At 41.1% G+C, this 19,535-nt stretch overlaps 1 protein-coding gene across 7 annotated transcripts in view; it reads left to right on the forward strand.

Annotated features, from left to right (window-relative positions):
- LOC105491858 (dedicator of cytokinesis 8) overlaps positions 1-19,535 on the forward strand; it is a 238,265-nt gene that overhangs the window by 47,746 nt on the left and 170,984 nt on the right. For 3 of the 7 annotated variants that reach the window (XM_071077713.1, XM_024796043.2, XM_071077714.1), the window contains 2 exons: positions 3,836-3,938; positions 18,055-18,230. In XM_071077713.1, the coding sequence (XP_070933814.1) occupies positions 3,836-3,938; positions 18,055-18,230 (279 nt within the window). Of the gene's footprint in view, positions 1-3,835; positions 3,939-5,110; positions 5,322-6,813; positions 7,533-12,081; positions 12,481-18,054; positions 18,231-19,535 lie in introns of those variants that run through there. The other 4 variants (XM_071077717.1, XM_071077718.1, XM_071077715.1 and 1 more) reach the window with 3 other exon arrangements.

Raw genomic sequence — 19,535 nt, forward strand, 5'->3', positions numbered from 1 at the left:
CTGTTATTTGTTCAGTGTTCTTTCCAATGTGGGATGCTTTGGTTATTTCCAATTATTTGCTATCATACTATCATATACAGAGTATTATGTTCATTTCCGCTCAAAATTATATTTTTGTTTGTATGAACTCCATGGTGTATATTTCCCAAAGTGGGATAGTTAAAGAGTTAACAGCAGTTTTATAGTTCTGGTTGCATATTACATTATTACTTTCCAGAGACACAGAGCCAATATACAACCCCACCAGGGGTGTGCGGCATGCTGGTTTTCCCACAGCTTGACCAACATGGAATTTTGTCATTCCAGCCTATTTCTGCTAGCTTAATATGTGTGTAGGGCCTCACTGGAGATATTTTATTTTGAAGTTCTTCAAATGATAGGAAGCAATTCTTTTCCACGTGGAATGATTCACTATTTTCGGTTTAATGACAAACCATTCATATTTGACAGTTTTGAAGTGACAGGTTTAATTGCCTTCTCTATAGGGTTCTGTAGGGAGAGAAAATAGGAGTGCTATTAGGTATTGGGTTAGGCTCAAAGTGTCAAGGAAGAAGATTAGTTGTGTAGCTCTGAATTAGGAAACTGGTATATGGAGGACTGGAACAGAAATACCAGCTGACTCTGTTTAAGAAAGGCTAGAGGGCAGGAACATTCTGATTTCATGATGACAAAAATACCAGAGTTTTGACACAGGACAACAGGTCTTGCTTCAAAATGAAAGCAAGACCCTGTCCTTCCTGCCTCTTTGATCCTCTCACAATGCCACTTTCTTTCCTGAACATTTTCAGATATTCTTATTTCACATCAACCACTCTGGTCTATAATAGGACCAGTTTTAGAATGACCGGGAAACTAAGACATATTATTTGAGAGCTCTTGGGGGAAGACCTGGAGGCAGCAGTCCCAGGAGAAGTCAGTCTTATCTGTAAAAAGGTCAGCTTGATCACAGAAAAGGGCTTTGGCTTGGTTGTGTTGGCCCTCTATGGCTTATGATCCTCTTTTCAAGTAAGCAAATAAATGATTGCAGTGTTGGTTTGAGTCCTATGGTGCCAAACACAAGATACATTGTTGCTCATGCAATATAGACTTTTTGTTTTGGACAGTGGTCTAATCTGTTGATTTTTTAAAAATCAGTGACTGTCCAACTTATAATTAAAATCAGTCTATCAAACACTTGGAGACAAAATCTGAGGTTATTCTTTCATTCCTAGTTGTCACACTAATTTTTTGCCTTCACTTTTGTCTATGTAGAATATTTACATGTACACCTATCTCATTCTATTTAGATATAACTCATATACTACAAAATTCACCCATGTGTACAGTTCAGTGATTTTTAATATATTCACAGTCATCACTACAATCAATTTCAGAACATTTTCATTACTTCAAACAGAAACCCCAAACTCATTAGCAGCCACTCTCCATTTCTCTACAATATCCCCAACCTTAGGTGACCACAAACCTACTTTCTGTCTCTATAGATTTTGCAATTCTGGGCAGTTCATATAAGGAATCATAGAACACGTGATCTTTTGGTTTTGCTTATTTCACTTAGGATAATGTTTCCAAGGTTCATTTATGTTGTGGGGTATATGTACTCTCTTCCTTTTTATTGCTGAGTAATTTTCCATTGTGTGGATATACAACTTTCTGTTAAGTCATTCATCTGTTGATGGACATTTGGATTTTTTCCATTTTTTGGCCTTTATGAATAATGCTGCTATGAACATTCATGTGTTAGTTTTTGTGGGGAAGTGTGGTTGTCCTTTTTATTTATTTATTTTTTCAACAGAGTCTTGCTCTGTCGCCCAGGCGGGAGTGCAGTGGTGCAATCTCGGCTCACTGTGACCTCCACCTCTTGGGTTCAAGCGATTCTCATGCCTCAGCCTCCAAAGTAGCTGGGATTACAGGCACGCACCACTACACATGGCTAATTTTTTTGTATTTTTAGTAGAGACAGGATTTCGCCATGTTGGCCAGGCTGGTCATGAACTCCTGACCTCCAGTGATCTGCCCACCTCAGCCCCGCAAAGTGCTGGGATTACAGGTGTGAGCCACCACACACTGCCAGAAGTATGTTTTCATTTCTCCTGGGTATATACCTATGAGTGGAATTGCTGGGTTACATGGGAGCTCTGTTCAAATTTTTCAGAAACTGCCAGATGGCTTTCCAAAATGGCTGCACCATTTTATATCCCAACCAACAGCATATGCGCGCTCCAGTTTCTCCACATCCTTGCAAACACTTGTTATTGCCCCTCTTTCTTGTTATAGCCAGCCTAGTGGTTGTGAAATGACATCTCATTGTGTTTTAATCAGAATTTCCCTCATGGCTAGTAGAATACTTACTTCCTATCCTAGTATTTCCTTATACTTTAAAAAAATTAAAGAAAGAAAATGCTGTAGAAAATTAAGGAGCACAATTTATGCTTGCCGCTACAGCTTCCTCTGGGGTTTCACAAACTTCCTTGACTCATCACATAAGGGGCCACCACTAGGATGAATGTGCTCCAGCCTTATTCTTCCAATCTTCTCTCCATTTGTCATTCAGAATCCTGGGAAAGAGAGATGCTTGTCCTGCCGTGAGTTATGTGCCCATTCTTTTGATTTGTGTTTCTGCCTAGACAGTGCACAGCATGAGCGTGGGCATCTTGAAAGGAAATTGGGGTGCCCTTGAAGGAGAATAGATGCCAAAGTTGAGACAAGAGCCTAGTTTCCTGCCTCTCTAGGTGTAACTCATTGCCAAGGTCAGGAGCAAAGCAAACCATGTAGGAAACCTCATCATGCGGGGCAGTTAATAAGTATACCCTAGCACACATTTGCACAGAGAAAACCTAATAAGCTTCATTTGTAATATTTAAGTATTACATTTAAAGTAACAATGTTTAAAAATTTATATATACCCTCGTTGGATACGAAGCATGTTTAAAATATATGATCTCATTTGATCCTCTATAATCTCTGTTAGTTTCTAATTATATTCAGTAGCGGTATTGGTATTGTATGTTTTGGCCTCATTGTGGTTTAAATACACTTTTGTGAACTAGCCTGAGAATCCAACCACCAACACAATGATGTAATAAGAAAACGTGCTCTGAGTTCCAAACAAATGGCTAACAGATGAGTACTCAGAAGTCAACTTGTTCGTAAGCTGGGGTATCACTGGCCAGCAGTCACATGCCAGCAGGTGTAAGTAGACAGTGAGGAACAACTTCCTCTCACTTGTGTGGCTCCCTAAAGTATTGGCTGAGCATTGTCCACATGGGTGATGCAAAGGATCACTCCACCACGAGCAGTTTGGAAAAAATATAATCATTGGGAATTCCTGTAGCATTGAAGGTGCCTACAGGGAGGCAGAAGTGTTCATATAACAGTTCTCTGGTGTTCTCTGTTGTAGCAGCCAGTCAGCCAAATGGGTTCAGCTGCTTGAAATGAGAAAGGCTGGATCAAAATGGCAGCTCAGGATTTAAAGGATTCTAGTCAGAGACCAGACATCCTCACATAGAGAAAACTCTGAATGGCTGGGGGAAAAGGAGTCAAATGCCCTGGATCTTTTTCTTGGGCCTCAAAGTCCTCCTTCTGCCATCATCCTTCCAGTATTGGGCAGGACCCTGACTGCAGGCATCATGGCCTCTGTGAACTTCTCAAGGGTATGTATTATCAGACAAAAACTACAGTGTCCACTCACAGGCCACTGAGGGTATCTTAGTCAGTTCTGCTCATCACCCAGCCAAGGCCTACGTTTTATAACATGGTATCAAAGATTGCATCTAAAATTGCAATGATTTCTTAAAATAATCATTTCATTTAGATTTTTCTATTTTAATCCAAGGTATTCTTCAGCGGAAATAAGGAAACAGTTTACTCTCCCACCAAACCTTGGCCAGTATCATCGACAGAGCATAAGTACCTCTGGCTTCCCCTCTCTTCAACTAGTAAGTATGAGTTCCAGGTTTACTTAGCGGTTGGTCAAGTGCAAAAGTGCTCAGGGTATGTGTTTGCCTCCTGCTCCTTAGATCTTCCTACCATCACCTCACATTCTCCAGTCACCACATCCTAACTCTGTGACTGCGTCTGGACATCAAACAATATCCCTCTCTCCCTCTGCCAACCAGTACTTAGGGTGCATAATAGAACCTCTGGGAGCTGTGGTTTTGATGTCTCCAGACTAGGTGGGCTTCCAGGCTACTCAGTCTCATCCAAATTATGGTTCATATTTGGGGGAGAAGGGCTAGCTTGAAAACTTACCACGATTTGTAGTATGCATTTTTTTGGAAAAGCCTATTCCGAAATCTGAAATGCCGAGTTACAGACCTCCTTTTTGTAAAATCATTTTCTTGCTAGTATAATTTACATATAATAAAATTCACACATTTTAGGTGTGCAATTTGGTGAATTTGGGCAATTTAGAGTCACTTAACCTTTACTCAGTCAAGATATAGAACACTTTCTTTATCCTAAAGAGTTCCCCAGTGCCCTTTTACAATCTCCTCTCCCAATCCCCCCCCAGGCCACACCCTCCAACTCACGCAATCTCTGATTCACTTCTGTCACTATAATTTTGCTCTATCTGGAGCTTCATATCCTGTTACAGTATGTACAAACCTTCTTTTTTTGAGACAGGGTGTCACTCTGTCACCCAGCCTGGAGTGCAGTGGGTGATCTCGGCTCACTGCAACCTCAACCTCCCAGGATCAAATGATTCTCCTCCCACCTCATCCTCTCAAGTAGCCAGGACTACAGGCACATACCACCACACCTGGCTAATTTTTGTACTTTTTGTAGAGACAGGGGTCTCGCTATGTTTCCCAGGCTGGTCTTGAACGCCTGGGCTCAAACGATCCTCCTGCCTCAGCCTCCCAAAATGCTGAGATTACAGTGAGCCACTGCGCCTGGCCCTAAACCTTCATTTTTAAAACACACTTCCTCTTAAGTTGAAGATTGCCTACATTTTTATATCAATGCCAATTGTTGAGTGTGCCTATATATGTTATATTATTTGAGCACTAAATGCCAGATGTGTGCCAAGTGAGATAAATCTGACAAATGAGATGGTTTGTAAAACCAGAAGTGAATATTCACTTCCTTTGTGAGAGAGCTCCAGCCCTCCTGTACTCACTTCCTCACACAGCACAGCAGCACTCTCTTGCTGGTTCTGGTGGTTATCTTGAAGAGGTTAGGTTATTTTTTGTTTCTACTTATTACTTCAAAACCACTTCTGCTCTTAGAAATTTTGTAACCTTCCACTCAGTTTCCGGTAACCGCCATTTTGTCTCCTGTAACAATTTACACGCCGTGTAACTGTGAATCTTTTAAAGGTATGTTTTACTGAAGTGATTTCTGGTTATTTCAGAAGGATAATTTGTGTGTTGTGTCATTAATGAAATAGTAGTACTAAAAAACCTATAGCATCTTTTACTGCAAGAGGTAACTTTCCATGCCATTTTTTCAGAAAATCTACTTATGACTTAAGTGGCTTGCTAGACTGCCCTTTTTATTTGTACTTTTCCTGTGTGTTTCAGGATTGCAGAGTATAATAAAAACATATCAAGTGCATAATGTGTCCATTTTTAGGTATATTAGATTAGCTTTACACCAAGATAAATTAGATATGCTTCTTGGTTTAATTTGTGCTAATATATATTTAATTGAAAATCAAATAATTTTTTTTAAAAGATTGACTGAAGCTGTATTCCAAAATATGCAAAATTTAGTTTAAAATAGATTGGATACACTTTTAAATTTTAAACAAGGTAGAGGGTTTTAGTGCTTTGCTTTTAAAAAATAAATGAAGACTGCAGCTTTCTGCAGTAGCTGTCTTGGGAAATAGTGTGGACATCACTCCTAAGAGACATTAAGGAAGTTTAGCTAACAGGCTTTAACCCTTTCTCTCCATACCAGCTTTTACTTTTTTTTTTTTTTTGAGACAGAGTTTAGCTCTTGTTGCCCAGGCTGGAGTGCAATGGCACTATCTTGGCTCACCACAACCTCTGCCTCCCAGTTCAAGCAATTCTCCTGCCTCAGCCTCCTGAGTAGCTGGGATTACAGGCATGCATCATCACACCTGGCTAATTTTGTATTTTTAGTAGAGATGGGCTTTCTCCATGTTGCTCAGGCTGGTCTCAAACTCCCGACCTCAGGTGATCTGCCCACCTAGGCCTCCCAAAGTGCTGGGATTACAAGCATGAGCCACCTTGCCCGGCCACCAGCTTTTACTTTAATGCTGCAGCCTTAAATTTTTTTTTCAGGGAAATTATTTTATGTAAAGTTACAAAGGAAAATAATGGTTAATATTTGTAAACATTCGTTTGGTAGTGTGCTGCCTCCTCAGTAAGTTTTGATGAAAGTGAATTTTGATGAATTACTACATTAGCTGGGTAGTGAAGTTAACATGTGGCTTTGCTGTCCATTTTCTAAGAGAAGATATCAAGAAACTAGCAACAATAAGTAAAATTGTTAAATTATGCAAGAATCACATGTTCCTACCTATCATCATTTAGTCTTGGTTCTATTTGCATGTGAATATCCTTTAAAATATATTACTCCCAGTTATTCCGCTTTACTTTTCTGAATCTCTTTTCCCATCTCTCGACTTCAACTTCAGTATATAGCCCTTGTTCCTTCTACCTGGAGAACAGAGGCATGTGGAAGCCCAGAGGATTGAATTCTTCTTGTTTTCTTCTTTCTTTCTTTCTTTCTTTCTTTTTTTTTTTTTTTTTTTTTTTTTTTTGATGAATAGTCTGCTTAGGAAATCCCATCTCTGTAATGTTTACCTGGTATCGTGTTGTAATGTCAGAATGAAGTGGCTGTTCTTCCCCTTAAGTCATCGTCCCGAATGAAGGTTCCCCAAAAGAAATCATCAACTTACATGGTGATTTCCTTTTACCTTTAAAAAAAATATTTCTTTTCATGGAAAGATAATGGAACGTGTTGGTAAGATTCATTTCTAGGAAGGCAAAGGAGTAGTTCATCATCTAAAGACTCTCAGCCTAAAGCTGTTTTAGAAAACGTTCCTTAAGATGAGAAACCGTAGGTTTTCATTGCATTATTTTGGCTAGTTGAAAAATAAGACCAAGTGTGTTCTGACCTTCGTTTCTCTTACCTTTATTTTTACAATGGCCCACTTGCTGATACAAATGGTTATTTAATTTTTAAAAGCATTTAATTGAAGTCAAGTTATTTAGAACCTAATCAACTACACGTCTTTGTTGTTGCTGCTGTTTTGCAAGAGTGAAGAGCTTGGAGTCAGATGAATCTGGGATGAAGTACAGGTGTCATTTGTTAGTCATGTAATTTGTGACAAGCCACTTAATCTCTCTGAAGACTTCAGTTTCTTCATTTGTAAATTGGCATAATAATGCTGTCCCTACTAGGGAATATAGAATTATATAATAGGTCCTTTGTATATATTGGCTAATATTGCTCTCTTATGATTTGGCACTGTGGTGACACTGTGGGAGATTAAAAGAAGATGTGAATAAAAGGTGACTTCAGCTTCGAAGGGCTTTATGATTCATTTGGGAGAACAGGTAATATACAGTATATATACTGGCTTCAAAAGTGGCAGGTGTTTAGAAGAGAAAAGGATACATGATGTACTAGGAGGCAAAGGCTTGATTGAGAAGGCTGAGAAGACTTAGAGTAAGGGTTCTCAGCCCTGACTGGACATTAAAATTATCTAGAGACAATTCAATGAGAATTCCTGGGGGCGGGGACCAAGCATCAGTATTTTAAAGTTCCCTGGGGACTTTAACTTGAAGCTCAGGTTGAAAATCATTTAAAGAACTTTGTTATTTATTTATTTAAATTTTTTATGTATTTTCTGAGATGGAGTCTCGCTCTGTCACCCAAGCTGGAGTGCAGTGGTGCAATCTTGGCTCACTGCAACACCTGCCTCCCAGGTTCAAGCTACTCTCCCGCCTCAGCCTCCCTAGTAGCTGGGAACACAGGCGTGTGCTACCACAACTGGCTAATTTTTGTATTTTTAGTAGAGACAGGGTTTCACCATGTTAGCCAGGCTGGTCTTGAACTCCTGACCTCAAGTGATCCACCTGCCTTGGCCTCCCAAAGTACTTGGATTACAGGCGTGAGCCACCATGCCTGGCCTATATTTATTTTTATTTTGAAACGGAATCTCCCCCTGTCACCCAGGCTGGAGTGCAGTGACGTGATCTCGGCTCTCTGCAACCTCTGCCTCCTGGGTTCAAGTGATTCTCCTGACTTAGCATCCTGAGTAGCTGGGATTACAGGTGCCCGCCGCCATGCCTGGCTAATTTTTGTATTTTTAATAGAGACGGGGTTTCGCCATGTTGGCGAGGCTGGTCTTGAACTTCTGACCTCAGGTAATCTGCCCGGCTCGACCTCCCAAAGTACTGGGATTACAGGCTTGAGCCACTATGCTCGGCCCATTTAAAGAACTTTAAAGGTAGAAGTATTCCAAGTAGGGGGAAAAATATAAAGAAAGGTAACACTTCTTTTTTCCTGTGCTCTTTGAATTTCAGAAGGTGTAGTAAGCAAAGACCACTTACTAACCGTGCAGATATATCCTTAGAAAATACAGTGGCTTCTGTCATCAATCTGATAAATCAGATGAGAGGAAGGGTATATGTTTCATGTTGATTTTTCTTTTTGTTTTACTGGGGTTTTTAAAAACTCTGTAAATGTCAGGTCTGATGATGTGTGTATAAACATTTTCGAAGAAGATAAAATATTTTTGAATTTTGCATTTTTTAGTATGAAGGGGGTCCATCATTTGAAGTTGGTTTTCTAGACGTGATGATAAACTTGTCCCAGGTCTGTTTCACACTCCTACCAAAATCCTTTGTTACCAGGGCTAGAAGGCAGCTGTGGCTAGTAAATAACCCTGTGTGTAGACTCACTCATTGACTTTGGCATTCTCTGTTGCCACAGCTGTGTGAATGGATTGACCAGAAACCCTCTGATGCCAGCTGCCTATTTAGGCAAACAAGTCTATAATCAGTACCTCTGTTAAAATGAAACTGTAAAATACTATTTTCTTTTCGTTCATTTATTTATTTATTTATTTAGAGACAGGGCCTTGCTCTGTCGCCCAGACTGGAGTGCAGTGGTGAGATCTTGGCTCACTACAACCTCCGCCTCCCAGGCTCAAGTGATCCTCCTGCCTCAGCCTCCCAAGTAACTGGGACCACAGGCACACCATTGCACCTGGCTAATTTTTGTATTTTTTTTTTTTTTTTTTGTAGAGACAGAGTTTCGCCATGTTGCCCAGGCTGGTCTTGAACTCCTGAGCTTCAGCGATCTGCCTGCCTTGGCCTCCCAAAGTGCTGGGATTACAGGCATGAGTCATTATACCTGGCCTGATTTCTGGTTGTTCAAAGTAGAAGCCAGGCACAGTGGCTCATGACTGCATGTAATCCCCGCACTTTGGGAGGCAGAGGCAGGAGGATAGCTTGAAGTGAAGAGTTCGAGGCCAGCCTAGGCAACATAGTGAGACCTCATCTCAAGTTTAAAAAAAGAAATTAGCCAGACATGGTGGCACATGCCTTTCGCCCCAGCTACTTGGGAGGCTGAGGCAGAAGGATCACCTGAACTCAGGAGTTCAAGGCTGCAGTGAGCCATGATTGAGCCACAGTACTCCAGCCTGGGCAACAGAGCAAGACCATGTCTCAGAAAAGAAAAGAGAAGAGAGGAGAAGAGAAAAGGAAAGAAGAGAGGAGAGGAGAGGAGACGAGAGGAGAGGAGACGGGAGGTGGGGAGGGGAGAAGAGAGGAGAAGAGAAGAGTGGAGAGGGGAAGAGAAGAGAAGAGAAGAGAAAACATACAGAAGAAGAGTAACATACAAGATAAGAGTTAGGAGACCCTGTCTCAGAGAAAAGGAGAGGAGGGGAGGGGAGGGAACAAGAAAAGAAAGAGTTAGGATCTATGCCCTAAGGAAGTAAGGAGGATTTGAGACATTGTATAAGTGGTTAATAACCTTAAGCTACATATTTTATGGAGGGAAAAATCCTATTTTTAAAAGTGAGAATAGGAAAGTTTTGAAGTAAAATGGAATGAATTAGCTGGACCATAACGGCTCTGACTGAAGAAAAGGATGTAAAAAGCCACATCCTGGATATGTACCAAACACCATGGTTACATGGCATGTTTGTATATGTAACATTTATTGAAAAAAAAAAGTCTCATAGCTTAGAAGGCATTCATTTTTTTTATGTGTATAGACTTCTGTGCAATAAAGCAACCTTTTTTCTTTTACAGCTCAGGATGACTTAAATGTTTAATTGCCTGATAAATATGGTCCTCTTTTATTCTTCTGATTCTATTGTTCTTTTGTACTTCATCTTTCAAGGAGTTGGGCTATTATTAGGTTTCATTGGTTGCACTGGAAGGGGCATGATGGAAAATGAAGATCTCAAGATAGTTTTCATGCAAATTCACAATGGAAGATAAAACAAAAGAGTGGCAGGCATTCTGCACACAGAGCAGACATTTCTTTGTTGTCATTGTGCAGTAGAGGAATCAACTCAGCCTTGGTGAAACTAGAGTGATGCCCATGGTGGCATGTCAGCATCTCCCTCTCAGTGGCATCAGTGGAAGATTGTTGTTGGTGGAAGCAGGGAAGTGTTTAGTCCATAAAGTATAGAACTTTGATATCACAGAAGCTAGAAGAACTTTATTGCCTTCAGCTTCGTTTAAAGATAGTGGAGAGCTTATTCATTCATTTGAGAAATATGTATTGGGTCTCTGTGTCAGGAACTGCTGGCACAGCAGTGAGATTGAAGATACAACAGTGAATACAATAGAGGGCCTATCCTCATAGAGTTTGCCTTTCAGAATGAGGGACAGACACAGACAAATAGTAAATGTTGATTGTATCAGGGAGTATTGAGGGCTTTGAAGAATGAAATCGTGACCCAGAAGAGATGCTTTTAGATTGGGTCATCTGTGAAGGCCTCTATCTGGAAAGGAAACACTTGGGCAGAGTTCTGAATGAACTTGACAAATATCTGAAGGAAAAATATTCCAGTCAGAAGGAACAGTAAGTGCAGTCCCCAAGACTTCAATATGTGACATGCTTCAGAAACAGCAAGGAAGCAGAATGAGGCCTGAACAGAGTGGGCAGTAGGAAATGCAGTCATAGAGAAAGCAGGACTGGGTCACAGGCCTCAGACACTGTAGAACATTGGCTTCTACTCTAAGACAGGAAGCTGCTGTGAACATTAAGATTAGGCGTGGAACCATCTGACTTTTTATGAGGATCACTCTGGCTGCGGTGTGGAAAATAGACTGGACGAGGGAGGGCAGTTAGGAAGATGTCACGGTAACTCAGGAAAGCAATGGCAGTGCTTTGGACTAGGGTGGTGGCAGGAGAGGTGAGAAGTGTTTGGATTCTGGATGTATTTCAGAAGCAAAGTGGATAGGATTTTCTGATGGATGATATGTAGAGTGTAAGAGAAAGAGAAGAAGCAACATTGACTTTAATGTTTTCCACCTGGGCAACTGGTGGACTGGAATTGCCACTTGCAGAGGTGTGGAGGTATGGAAGGTATGGGAAGAGCAGATTGCCAGGAAGGTTAAGAGTTAGTTTTGAACTCATTGTGTTTGAGAGGTCTGTTAAAGTACCAAGTAGTGATGTTGAGGTGTAATTGGAAAGGTCAACCTGGAATTTATGGCAGAAGTTGAGGCTGCAGATATAAACTTGTAATTAAAAAATGTATATTCAAAGCCATGGGAGTGGATGAGATCATTTGAGATTAAATGCAGATTGAGAAGAGATTTAGAATTGAACTCCGGGGCACTGCATAGTAGGAGGAAAACCTAGTAAAAGTGGTATCTGTAAGGTAGAGTAACCAATGATCACAATTTGCCAGGGACTGAGAGTTTTCTCAGTACATGAGACTTTCAGAGACTGGGACACCCTGAGACAATTGGTTGCCTAGTGTCTGATTGCTGTAGGACCCCAGCAGTATGTGTTGAATGAATGAAAGGAGGTATATCAGTCAGGTTCAATTAGAGCAACAGAACCTGTAGGAAATCCATATGGATGTGTATGAAGGTATTGGCTTAGCCTGCTAAGCTCAAAAGTCCACAGGGGAGATAGTCAGGAAGGACATATTCCAAACAGACTGAGCCCCCTTGGGCACAAGCTGAAGCCTGCAGTCTGAACTGCCAGAGCTTCTACCTTCTTAGAAAAGGCTTCCAACTGGCTAAGTCAGGCCCACCCAGGGTAATTTCTCCTTTGATTAACTTAAAGTCACCTGTTTAGGGACTTTAATTACATTGGCAATATTCTCTTCACAGAAGCACCTAAATGACTGATTGTGTAAATGGAAAAAGGTGTGTGTATGCTACAAAATGGCTGCAGTCTCCCTTCTGTCCTCCAGCTCTTACAGGAGAACTCTCTTGTAGCTTACCCTGTCTGAAAACATACTGGAAAGGGAATTCAAGGAAATGTCATTCAGCCTAGCCAAGTTGACACATCATGAAACCATCACAAAAGGTAAAGCCTGGTTTAGGAACATTTGCATTTGCAGTCTTAAGTATTTTTGTCTTATTTTTCAAAGGGGGTTGGGCACGGTGGCTCACGCCTGTAATCCCAATACTTTGGGAGGCCAAGGTGAATGGATTGCTTGAGGCCAGGAGTTTGAGACCAGCCTGGCCAATGTGGTGGAATCCCGTCTCCACTAAAATTACACTAATTAGCCAGGCATGGTGGCGCATGCCTATAATCCCAGCTATTCAGGAGGCTGAGGCACAAGAATTTCTTGAACCCAGGAGGCAGAGCTTGTGGTGAGCCACGATCCTGCCACGGCACTCCAGCAACAGAGTGAGACTCTGTCACACACACACACAAAAACAGTTGTTTTGCTTTTTAATTTTTGATTTTCTCTTATGTTATTACATATAACAAATGATATACATAGTGTGAAAAATCATGATGTAAGGGTGACCTTCTTGAAATTACTTTGATCTTTATTTAAAGTAGTCTTTGGTCTCCACTGACTAGGAGACCACATACAGCACAACAGCAGAGAAAACAAAACAGTTCATTTTCATGTTTGGCTTTTAAGCTTCCAGGGACCCAAGTCTTGCCTTGAACTGATCTTAGGAAATTCCTCATTCCCTACCCCACCCTGTTTCCAAACTTCATCCCTAGTGAAATGCAGTGCCACTGTAACTCTCTCCAATCTTTGTTTCCTTCTTTGGCTTACCACTAGATGTATGTATATATGTTTGTGTGTGTGTGTGTGTGTGTGTGTGTGTTGATTGCCTCATAATAAAGCCTACTCTTGAGATTAAGACTCCTGATAGTTTAGAGAACAGAAATCTTTTTTGGTTCCTGGTTATTATTTGAATTTGCAAGAGGAACAACAGCTAGGAGGCCTAGTTAACAGTAGTTAGGGTCTGCACCCACTTGCCAAGGGCAAGACTAGTTTACAGGACATTTGAAATGACCAATTTCCTCCCACTTTAGTTTCAGTGTAGAAGGAGTAGGGGAGACAAATTATTAAATGTCAACTTGGGTGTAATGCTAGAACCATACTCAATAATGCTGTCATTACTGTTTGTGCTTACCAGGTCTTGAGTACTGGAATAGATTCAGACCTCAAGAGTTTATGACTTTATCATCAACTGGGTATGTTGCCTTGGCACATTGCCACACAGTGCTCAATGATGATATATGTTCTTTATCAAATTCCCCCCCCCCCCAGATAATGGCATTATTTATGTGTGAGAAAGTTGCACATTTCACCACCTCACGGTTTATTAGAGTGCAGTTCTATGAGAACAGCTGTCTGTGCTCCTCTGTATCCCCAGTGGCCACCTCAGGGGCTCAGTAGGCCCCACCCAGTAGATGCTCCGCACATCATTGCTGAGTGAGGAAATCAGCCATCCTTTTCTCCCTGGATAGTCTCTCCTGTAGATAACAGGGGCCGTTATCAACCAGGTTTTTCATCATTTGTGGCTTTGAATTTCAGGGACATGCCAAGTTTGAGGGGTTTTTTTGGTTTTTTTTTGGTTTTCTAGAGACAGGGTCTCCCTCTGTCACCCAGCCTGGAGTGCAGTGGTGTGATCATAGCTCACTGCAGCCTCAAACTCCTGGGCTCACGTGTTTCTCCCACCTCAGCCTTTGGTGTAGCCAGGAGTATAGGTGGTGCATCACCCCGCCCATCTAACTTCAAAAAAAATTTTTTTTTTGTAAAGACAGAGTCTTGCTTTTTTGCCCAGGCTGGTCTCAAACTCCTGGCTCAAGCAATCCTCTTGTGTTGGCCTCCCAGAGTGCTAGGACTACAGGCGTGAGCCACCATGCCTGTCCAACATGACAAGTATTATTCTCTGACAGGAAGTGAATTTTTTTCTCACTGATGATTGCACACAAATGTCATATCTCCATGACGCTTCTACTCACTAGTTTTACAGCTCATGTCATCTTGCTTCAAACTATGCTTCAGTATAATTTTGAAGTGTATATTTCCATTGCCTCTCCTTGAGTAATTGATATTCTTCACAATAAGTTTACATTTATTATCACTTTTATTTACTTACTATTATTACTCTGAGCAGCCAATCTTATGAGAAGCCCAGAGTGGAATGTGTGGGTCATGGTAAATATATTATTTGACTCAATTCCAAACACACTTACTATTGCCTGGTGTTTTGATTATTTCAAAATATACAGATTTCTTGAAAGGCCTGCAAAAGAAAACAATCAAAATTACAGTTGTTAAGAACATGAGCCTGCCTCGGTTTGAATTCCAGATGGGCCAGTCCCTAGCTGTGTAATCATGGGAAAATTATTAAATCTCTAGCCTCACTTTCCTCACCTGTAAAATGAGGATACAGGCTGAGCATCCCTAATCTGAAAATGCAAAATTCAAAATGCTCCAAAATCTGAAACTTCTTGTGTGCCTCCATGACGCTATAAATGGAAAATTCCACACCTGACCTCACGTGACAGGACACAGTCAAAATACAGTCAAAACATTGTTTCATACACACAATACTTTCTTTTATTCGTATAAGTTTAAGTGGTACAAGTGCAGTTTTGCTACATGAATATACTGCAAGAGGTAAAGTCTGGGCTTTTAGTGTCTCCATCACCCAAATAGCGTCCATTGTATTCATTAAGTAATCTATCATCCCTCACCCCCTCCCACCTTCCCACTTCTCCAAGCCTTTCATGTCTAGCATTCTATGTCCATGTGTACACATTATTTAGCTCCCACTTCTAAATGAAAACATGTGATATCTGTCTTTCTGTTTCTGAGTTTTTTCAGTTAAGATAATGCCTCCAGTTCCATCCATGTTGCTGCAAGAGACATGATTTCATTCTTTGTTATGACTGAATAGAATTCTTCAGGCACAAAATTATTAAAGATATTGTATAAAATTACCTTCAGGCTGTGTGTATAAGGTGTCTATGAAACATAAATGAATTTAATGTTTAGAGTTGGGTTCCATCCCCTAGATATCTCATTATGTATATATAAATATGACATGATATGAAAAATTCAATATTCTGAAACACCAGTTGAACTCAACTTGCAGTGAGAATGCGGACCTCACAGGGTTATAGTGAGAGTTGTATGAGACAATACTAGTCCAATTTCTTTGCACATCGTAATGCTTAATAATTATTACTTAAATGGGTATAAACTTTATAGTAATGAGGTTGGGATTGGAAAAAAATGCAGTTTCATTATTTCGTATAGAAGTCATTCAATCCTGACTCTAAACTCTGTATTCCATGTGGTGGTTGGGTGGGGTGGGAGAGTCCTCTTTATCCTGTGGGGTTGTTCCTGTGGAGGTGTCTGTGGCAGACTGGCAGATGCATTTGTCTTGTGCATAGATGGTGTCTGTTGTTTCCTCTGGCAGAGTTCACCAGTGTCCTAATGCAAACTCAGTCGCATCTGGCTCCTGCACAGGCTGATCTCTGGCTCCTTTAGCCCCTCCTGGTCCCTGTTGTTTCATTTTGAGAGGCATCCTTGTAAGGACTATGGTCATCTCTTCAGCTGACATTCAGGTCCCCAGTCAGAGCCAAGGGAACTGACTCTGTCCCTTCTCATAGCACCTGGAAACCCTAGGAAATGAGGGGAATGCTTTGCTCTCAGCTACTGAGGTTGTCCTGTCACCTTCTTTTCTGCCCTCCTTTGCCATGGCATAGGATACTATAAGTAAGCAATCTCATTACTCAGTATATACCCAGAGGAATGTAAATCATTCTACCATAAAGACACATGCACCTAAATGTTCATTGCAACACTATTCACAATAGCAAAGTCATGGAATCAACCTACATGCCCATCAATGACAGATCGGATACAGAAAATGTGGTACATATACACCTTGGAATACTATGCAGCTATAAAAATAAGGAGATCATGTCTTTTGTGGGAACATGGATGGAGCTGGAGGCTATTATCCTTAGCAAACTAATGCAGAAATAGAAAACCAAATAACTGCGTGTTCTCACTTACAACTGAGAGCTAAATGATGAGCACTTACGAAAACAAAGAAGAGAACAACAGACACTGGGGTCTACTTGAGGGTGAAGAAGGGTGCAAAGAGGGAGAGGAGCAGAAAAGATAATTATCCGGTCCTGGGCTTAATACCTGGCTGATAAAATAATTGTACAACAAACCCCCGTGACATGAGTTTAGCTATGTAACAAACCTTCACATGTACCCCCAAACCTAAAAGTTAAAAAAAAAAATCCCAGACAGCAAATAGGGCATATTTTGCCTAATTTGTGGCTTCATCCTCACTCCCTAACTTACATCACTCATGTCTCCTCCATCATCAGGGACAGCAAGAGTGGGGAGGGGATGGGGCATGCCACATCTCCATTCTCTGATCTGATTTCCTCTTGCCTCTTCAGCAGCACTTTGTCTCTCCTCTCCAACTTGAAGCCCTTATTGGTATATGGTTTCAAAGGGATGAAAAACCGGTTTCGTTAGTGCTTCCCTTGGATCTGCCTTTGTCTCCCATCAAGGCAGTGCAAGTAAAGAATCCAAGATGTTTGTTTTGTTGGTCCACTGGAGGGTAGAGATAGAGAAAAACAGTAACTTCCCTGCCCCCCAGCCCCACCTTGGGCTGATGACTACAAAGACTCAGCCGTAAATGAACACTTCATAGAACTATTATTATTGTGACACAGATCTACTTGATCTAAGTGATTCTTTTACTTTATTAGGGCGGTCATTCCTAAGTCTTTGGATTTCACAGAAAAGAAAATATATTTTAATTGAGGACTGACAAAGGTTGCCAACTTTTAATTTTATCAACTGTAAGAACTATTTTTATAATTACCATCAATTTCTATTATTTCTTTTATTCCCCCTCTCTCCAACTGTGGAAGGTAAAATTGAAGAGCAAAGAACACTTCTTTCAAAGTGAGTAAATTTAGCCATATGAAAACTCAGCAGATTGCCCTGAGTTTGCCTGCATAGCTGCAGTCCAGTGGAAATTTCTTCCAGACCAGCACCAGTCAACCCAGTGACATTTAGAAATCACTGCCCTGGATTGTTTCAGCCACCAAAACACTTGGTATTCGCTGTCGGCTGTGATTATACATGACGTGCTTTCGAGAACCAATGTATAGCATAACTCAGGCCAAAAGAAACACTGTGCCTAAATCCTCAGCCAAGGAGTGTTGAGTTTGCCTGGATTTCTGGAAAATTGTCTCCATTCCCTACTTCACTGTATTTGGGTAAACAAAACATGGCCTTGGAGAGCTTTTGCAGGAGAAATTATAAAAATTCAGCGAAGCTTTGTGATCTCATTTTGGATCTCCTCAGGATTCCTCATCAAGTTGCAATTAAGGAGAGAAAAATTCTGCCTTGGGGTGTGATTTTAATTATTCACCGTGTTATGACTTGACTTTCTGTGCTGCATTTTTTTCCATATCACTACTTCTGTGTTTGACAGCTCCTCCAAAGAGTCACTCTGTTTTATGCCAGGAGCGAAGTACTTACTAAGTCAAAGGAAGGCAAGGCAAACATCTACTATTGCCTTTGTGCTTTTACCAGAAAACCTGGTGAGAACCTCCTTTTCCTTTTCCCTGCCCCTCCAGCCTCAGTTTTATGACCCTGTGGAGCCGGTGGACTTTGAAGGACTTCTGATGACACACCTGAACAGCCTGGATGTGCAGCTTGCCCAGGATCTTGGGGACTTCACTGATGACGACTTGGACGTGGTGTTCACGCCAAAGGAATGTAGGACTCTGCAGCCCTCTTTGCCGGAGGAAGGGTAAATAGTTTTCTAAAATGTAGATGTGATTGGGATTGTCATGATTGTTTTCAATAAGCGGGTGGGGGAGATGCCCTCGATCTGAACTTAAAAAATAAATAAAATTACTCACTCCATTCAAATGTGTGGGACAACTATGTGATATCATCACCTAAGTATAGGTAGTTTTGAAATTAGTTTGGCCAGAGCTTTTGAAAAGCTATGTGGAGACTAAGCCAGTGCAAGGGATGCAGGGGAACCAAATGAAATTCTCAAGAGGAGGTTAAAAGTGCAGGCTCTGGAGCCAGACCACCTGGCTGCCAGCTCAGTGACCTTGGCTGAGTCACATGACCTCCCAAATCCTCGGTTTCTCCATTTGTAAAAATGTCAAGACTTTTAATAATAACTGCTGAAATGCCTCCATCCAGAAGCATTTTAATTGCTTATAGTTATGAGACTGGATCAAGTTAGAAACATAAGGTAAACCCACATTTATTGAGCATCTACTGTGTTCTGGATACTGAGATGAAAAGATGAATAAGTCAAAGTCCCTCTGAAGAAAGTGTCATGCAGCGCTAAAACAGTGGGGAGAGCTCTGTAGAATAAATATGTGAATAACTAATTAGGGCTTGAGTTTCTATAGTTGGTATTCTATATGTTTATAGGCATGGGCATTAGCTTTTGGTATCAAACTCACTGTGGAATTGTAGCTAAATGAAACTCCTGTTGCTTCCAAAATGTAAAAAAGTAATGTCTCTTTGGAGGTTTAGGATAAACTTTTGTTTATATATATATATATATATATATATATATATATATATATATATTTTTTTTTTTTTTTTTTTTTTTTTTTTTGAGACGGAGTCTCGCTCTGTCGCCCAGGCTGGAGTGCAGTGGCCGGATCTCAGCTCACTGCAAGCTCCGCCTCCCGGGTTTACGCCATTCTCCTGCCTCAGCCTCCCGAGTAGCTGGGACTACAGGCGCCCGCCACCTCGCCTGGCTAGTTTTTTGTATTTTTTTAGTAGAGACGGGGTTTCACCAGGTTAGCCAGGATGGTCTCGATCTCCTGACCTCGTGATTCGCCCGTCTCGGCCTCCCAAAGTGCTGGGATTACAGGCTTGAGCCACCGTGCCCGGCCTGTTTACATTTATTTTAAAAGCCAAATTAAGATTCATATCTTCCTGGACAGCTTCTACCTTCTCATCTTCCCCAGAAGGTCCCAGAAAGAAGATCCTGACACACAGCCCCTGCCCTCTTTACTCTGAGATATTCTAGTTCTATTTTGGATTTTTTTTCATCACAGTTTAAGGAGGTTGCATGATAATG

Source organism: Macaca nemestrina, chromosome 14, assembly GCF_043159975.1.
Source record: "Macaca nemestrina isolate mMacNem1 chromosome 14, mMacNem.hap1, whole genome shotgun sequence".
In the NCBI taxonomy this organism is placed as follows: domain Eukaryota; kingdom Metazoa; phylum Chordata; class Mammalia; order Primates; family Cercopithecidae; genus Macaca; species Macaca nemestrina.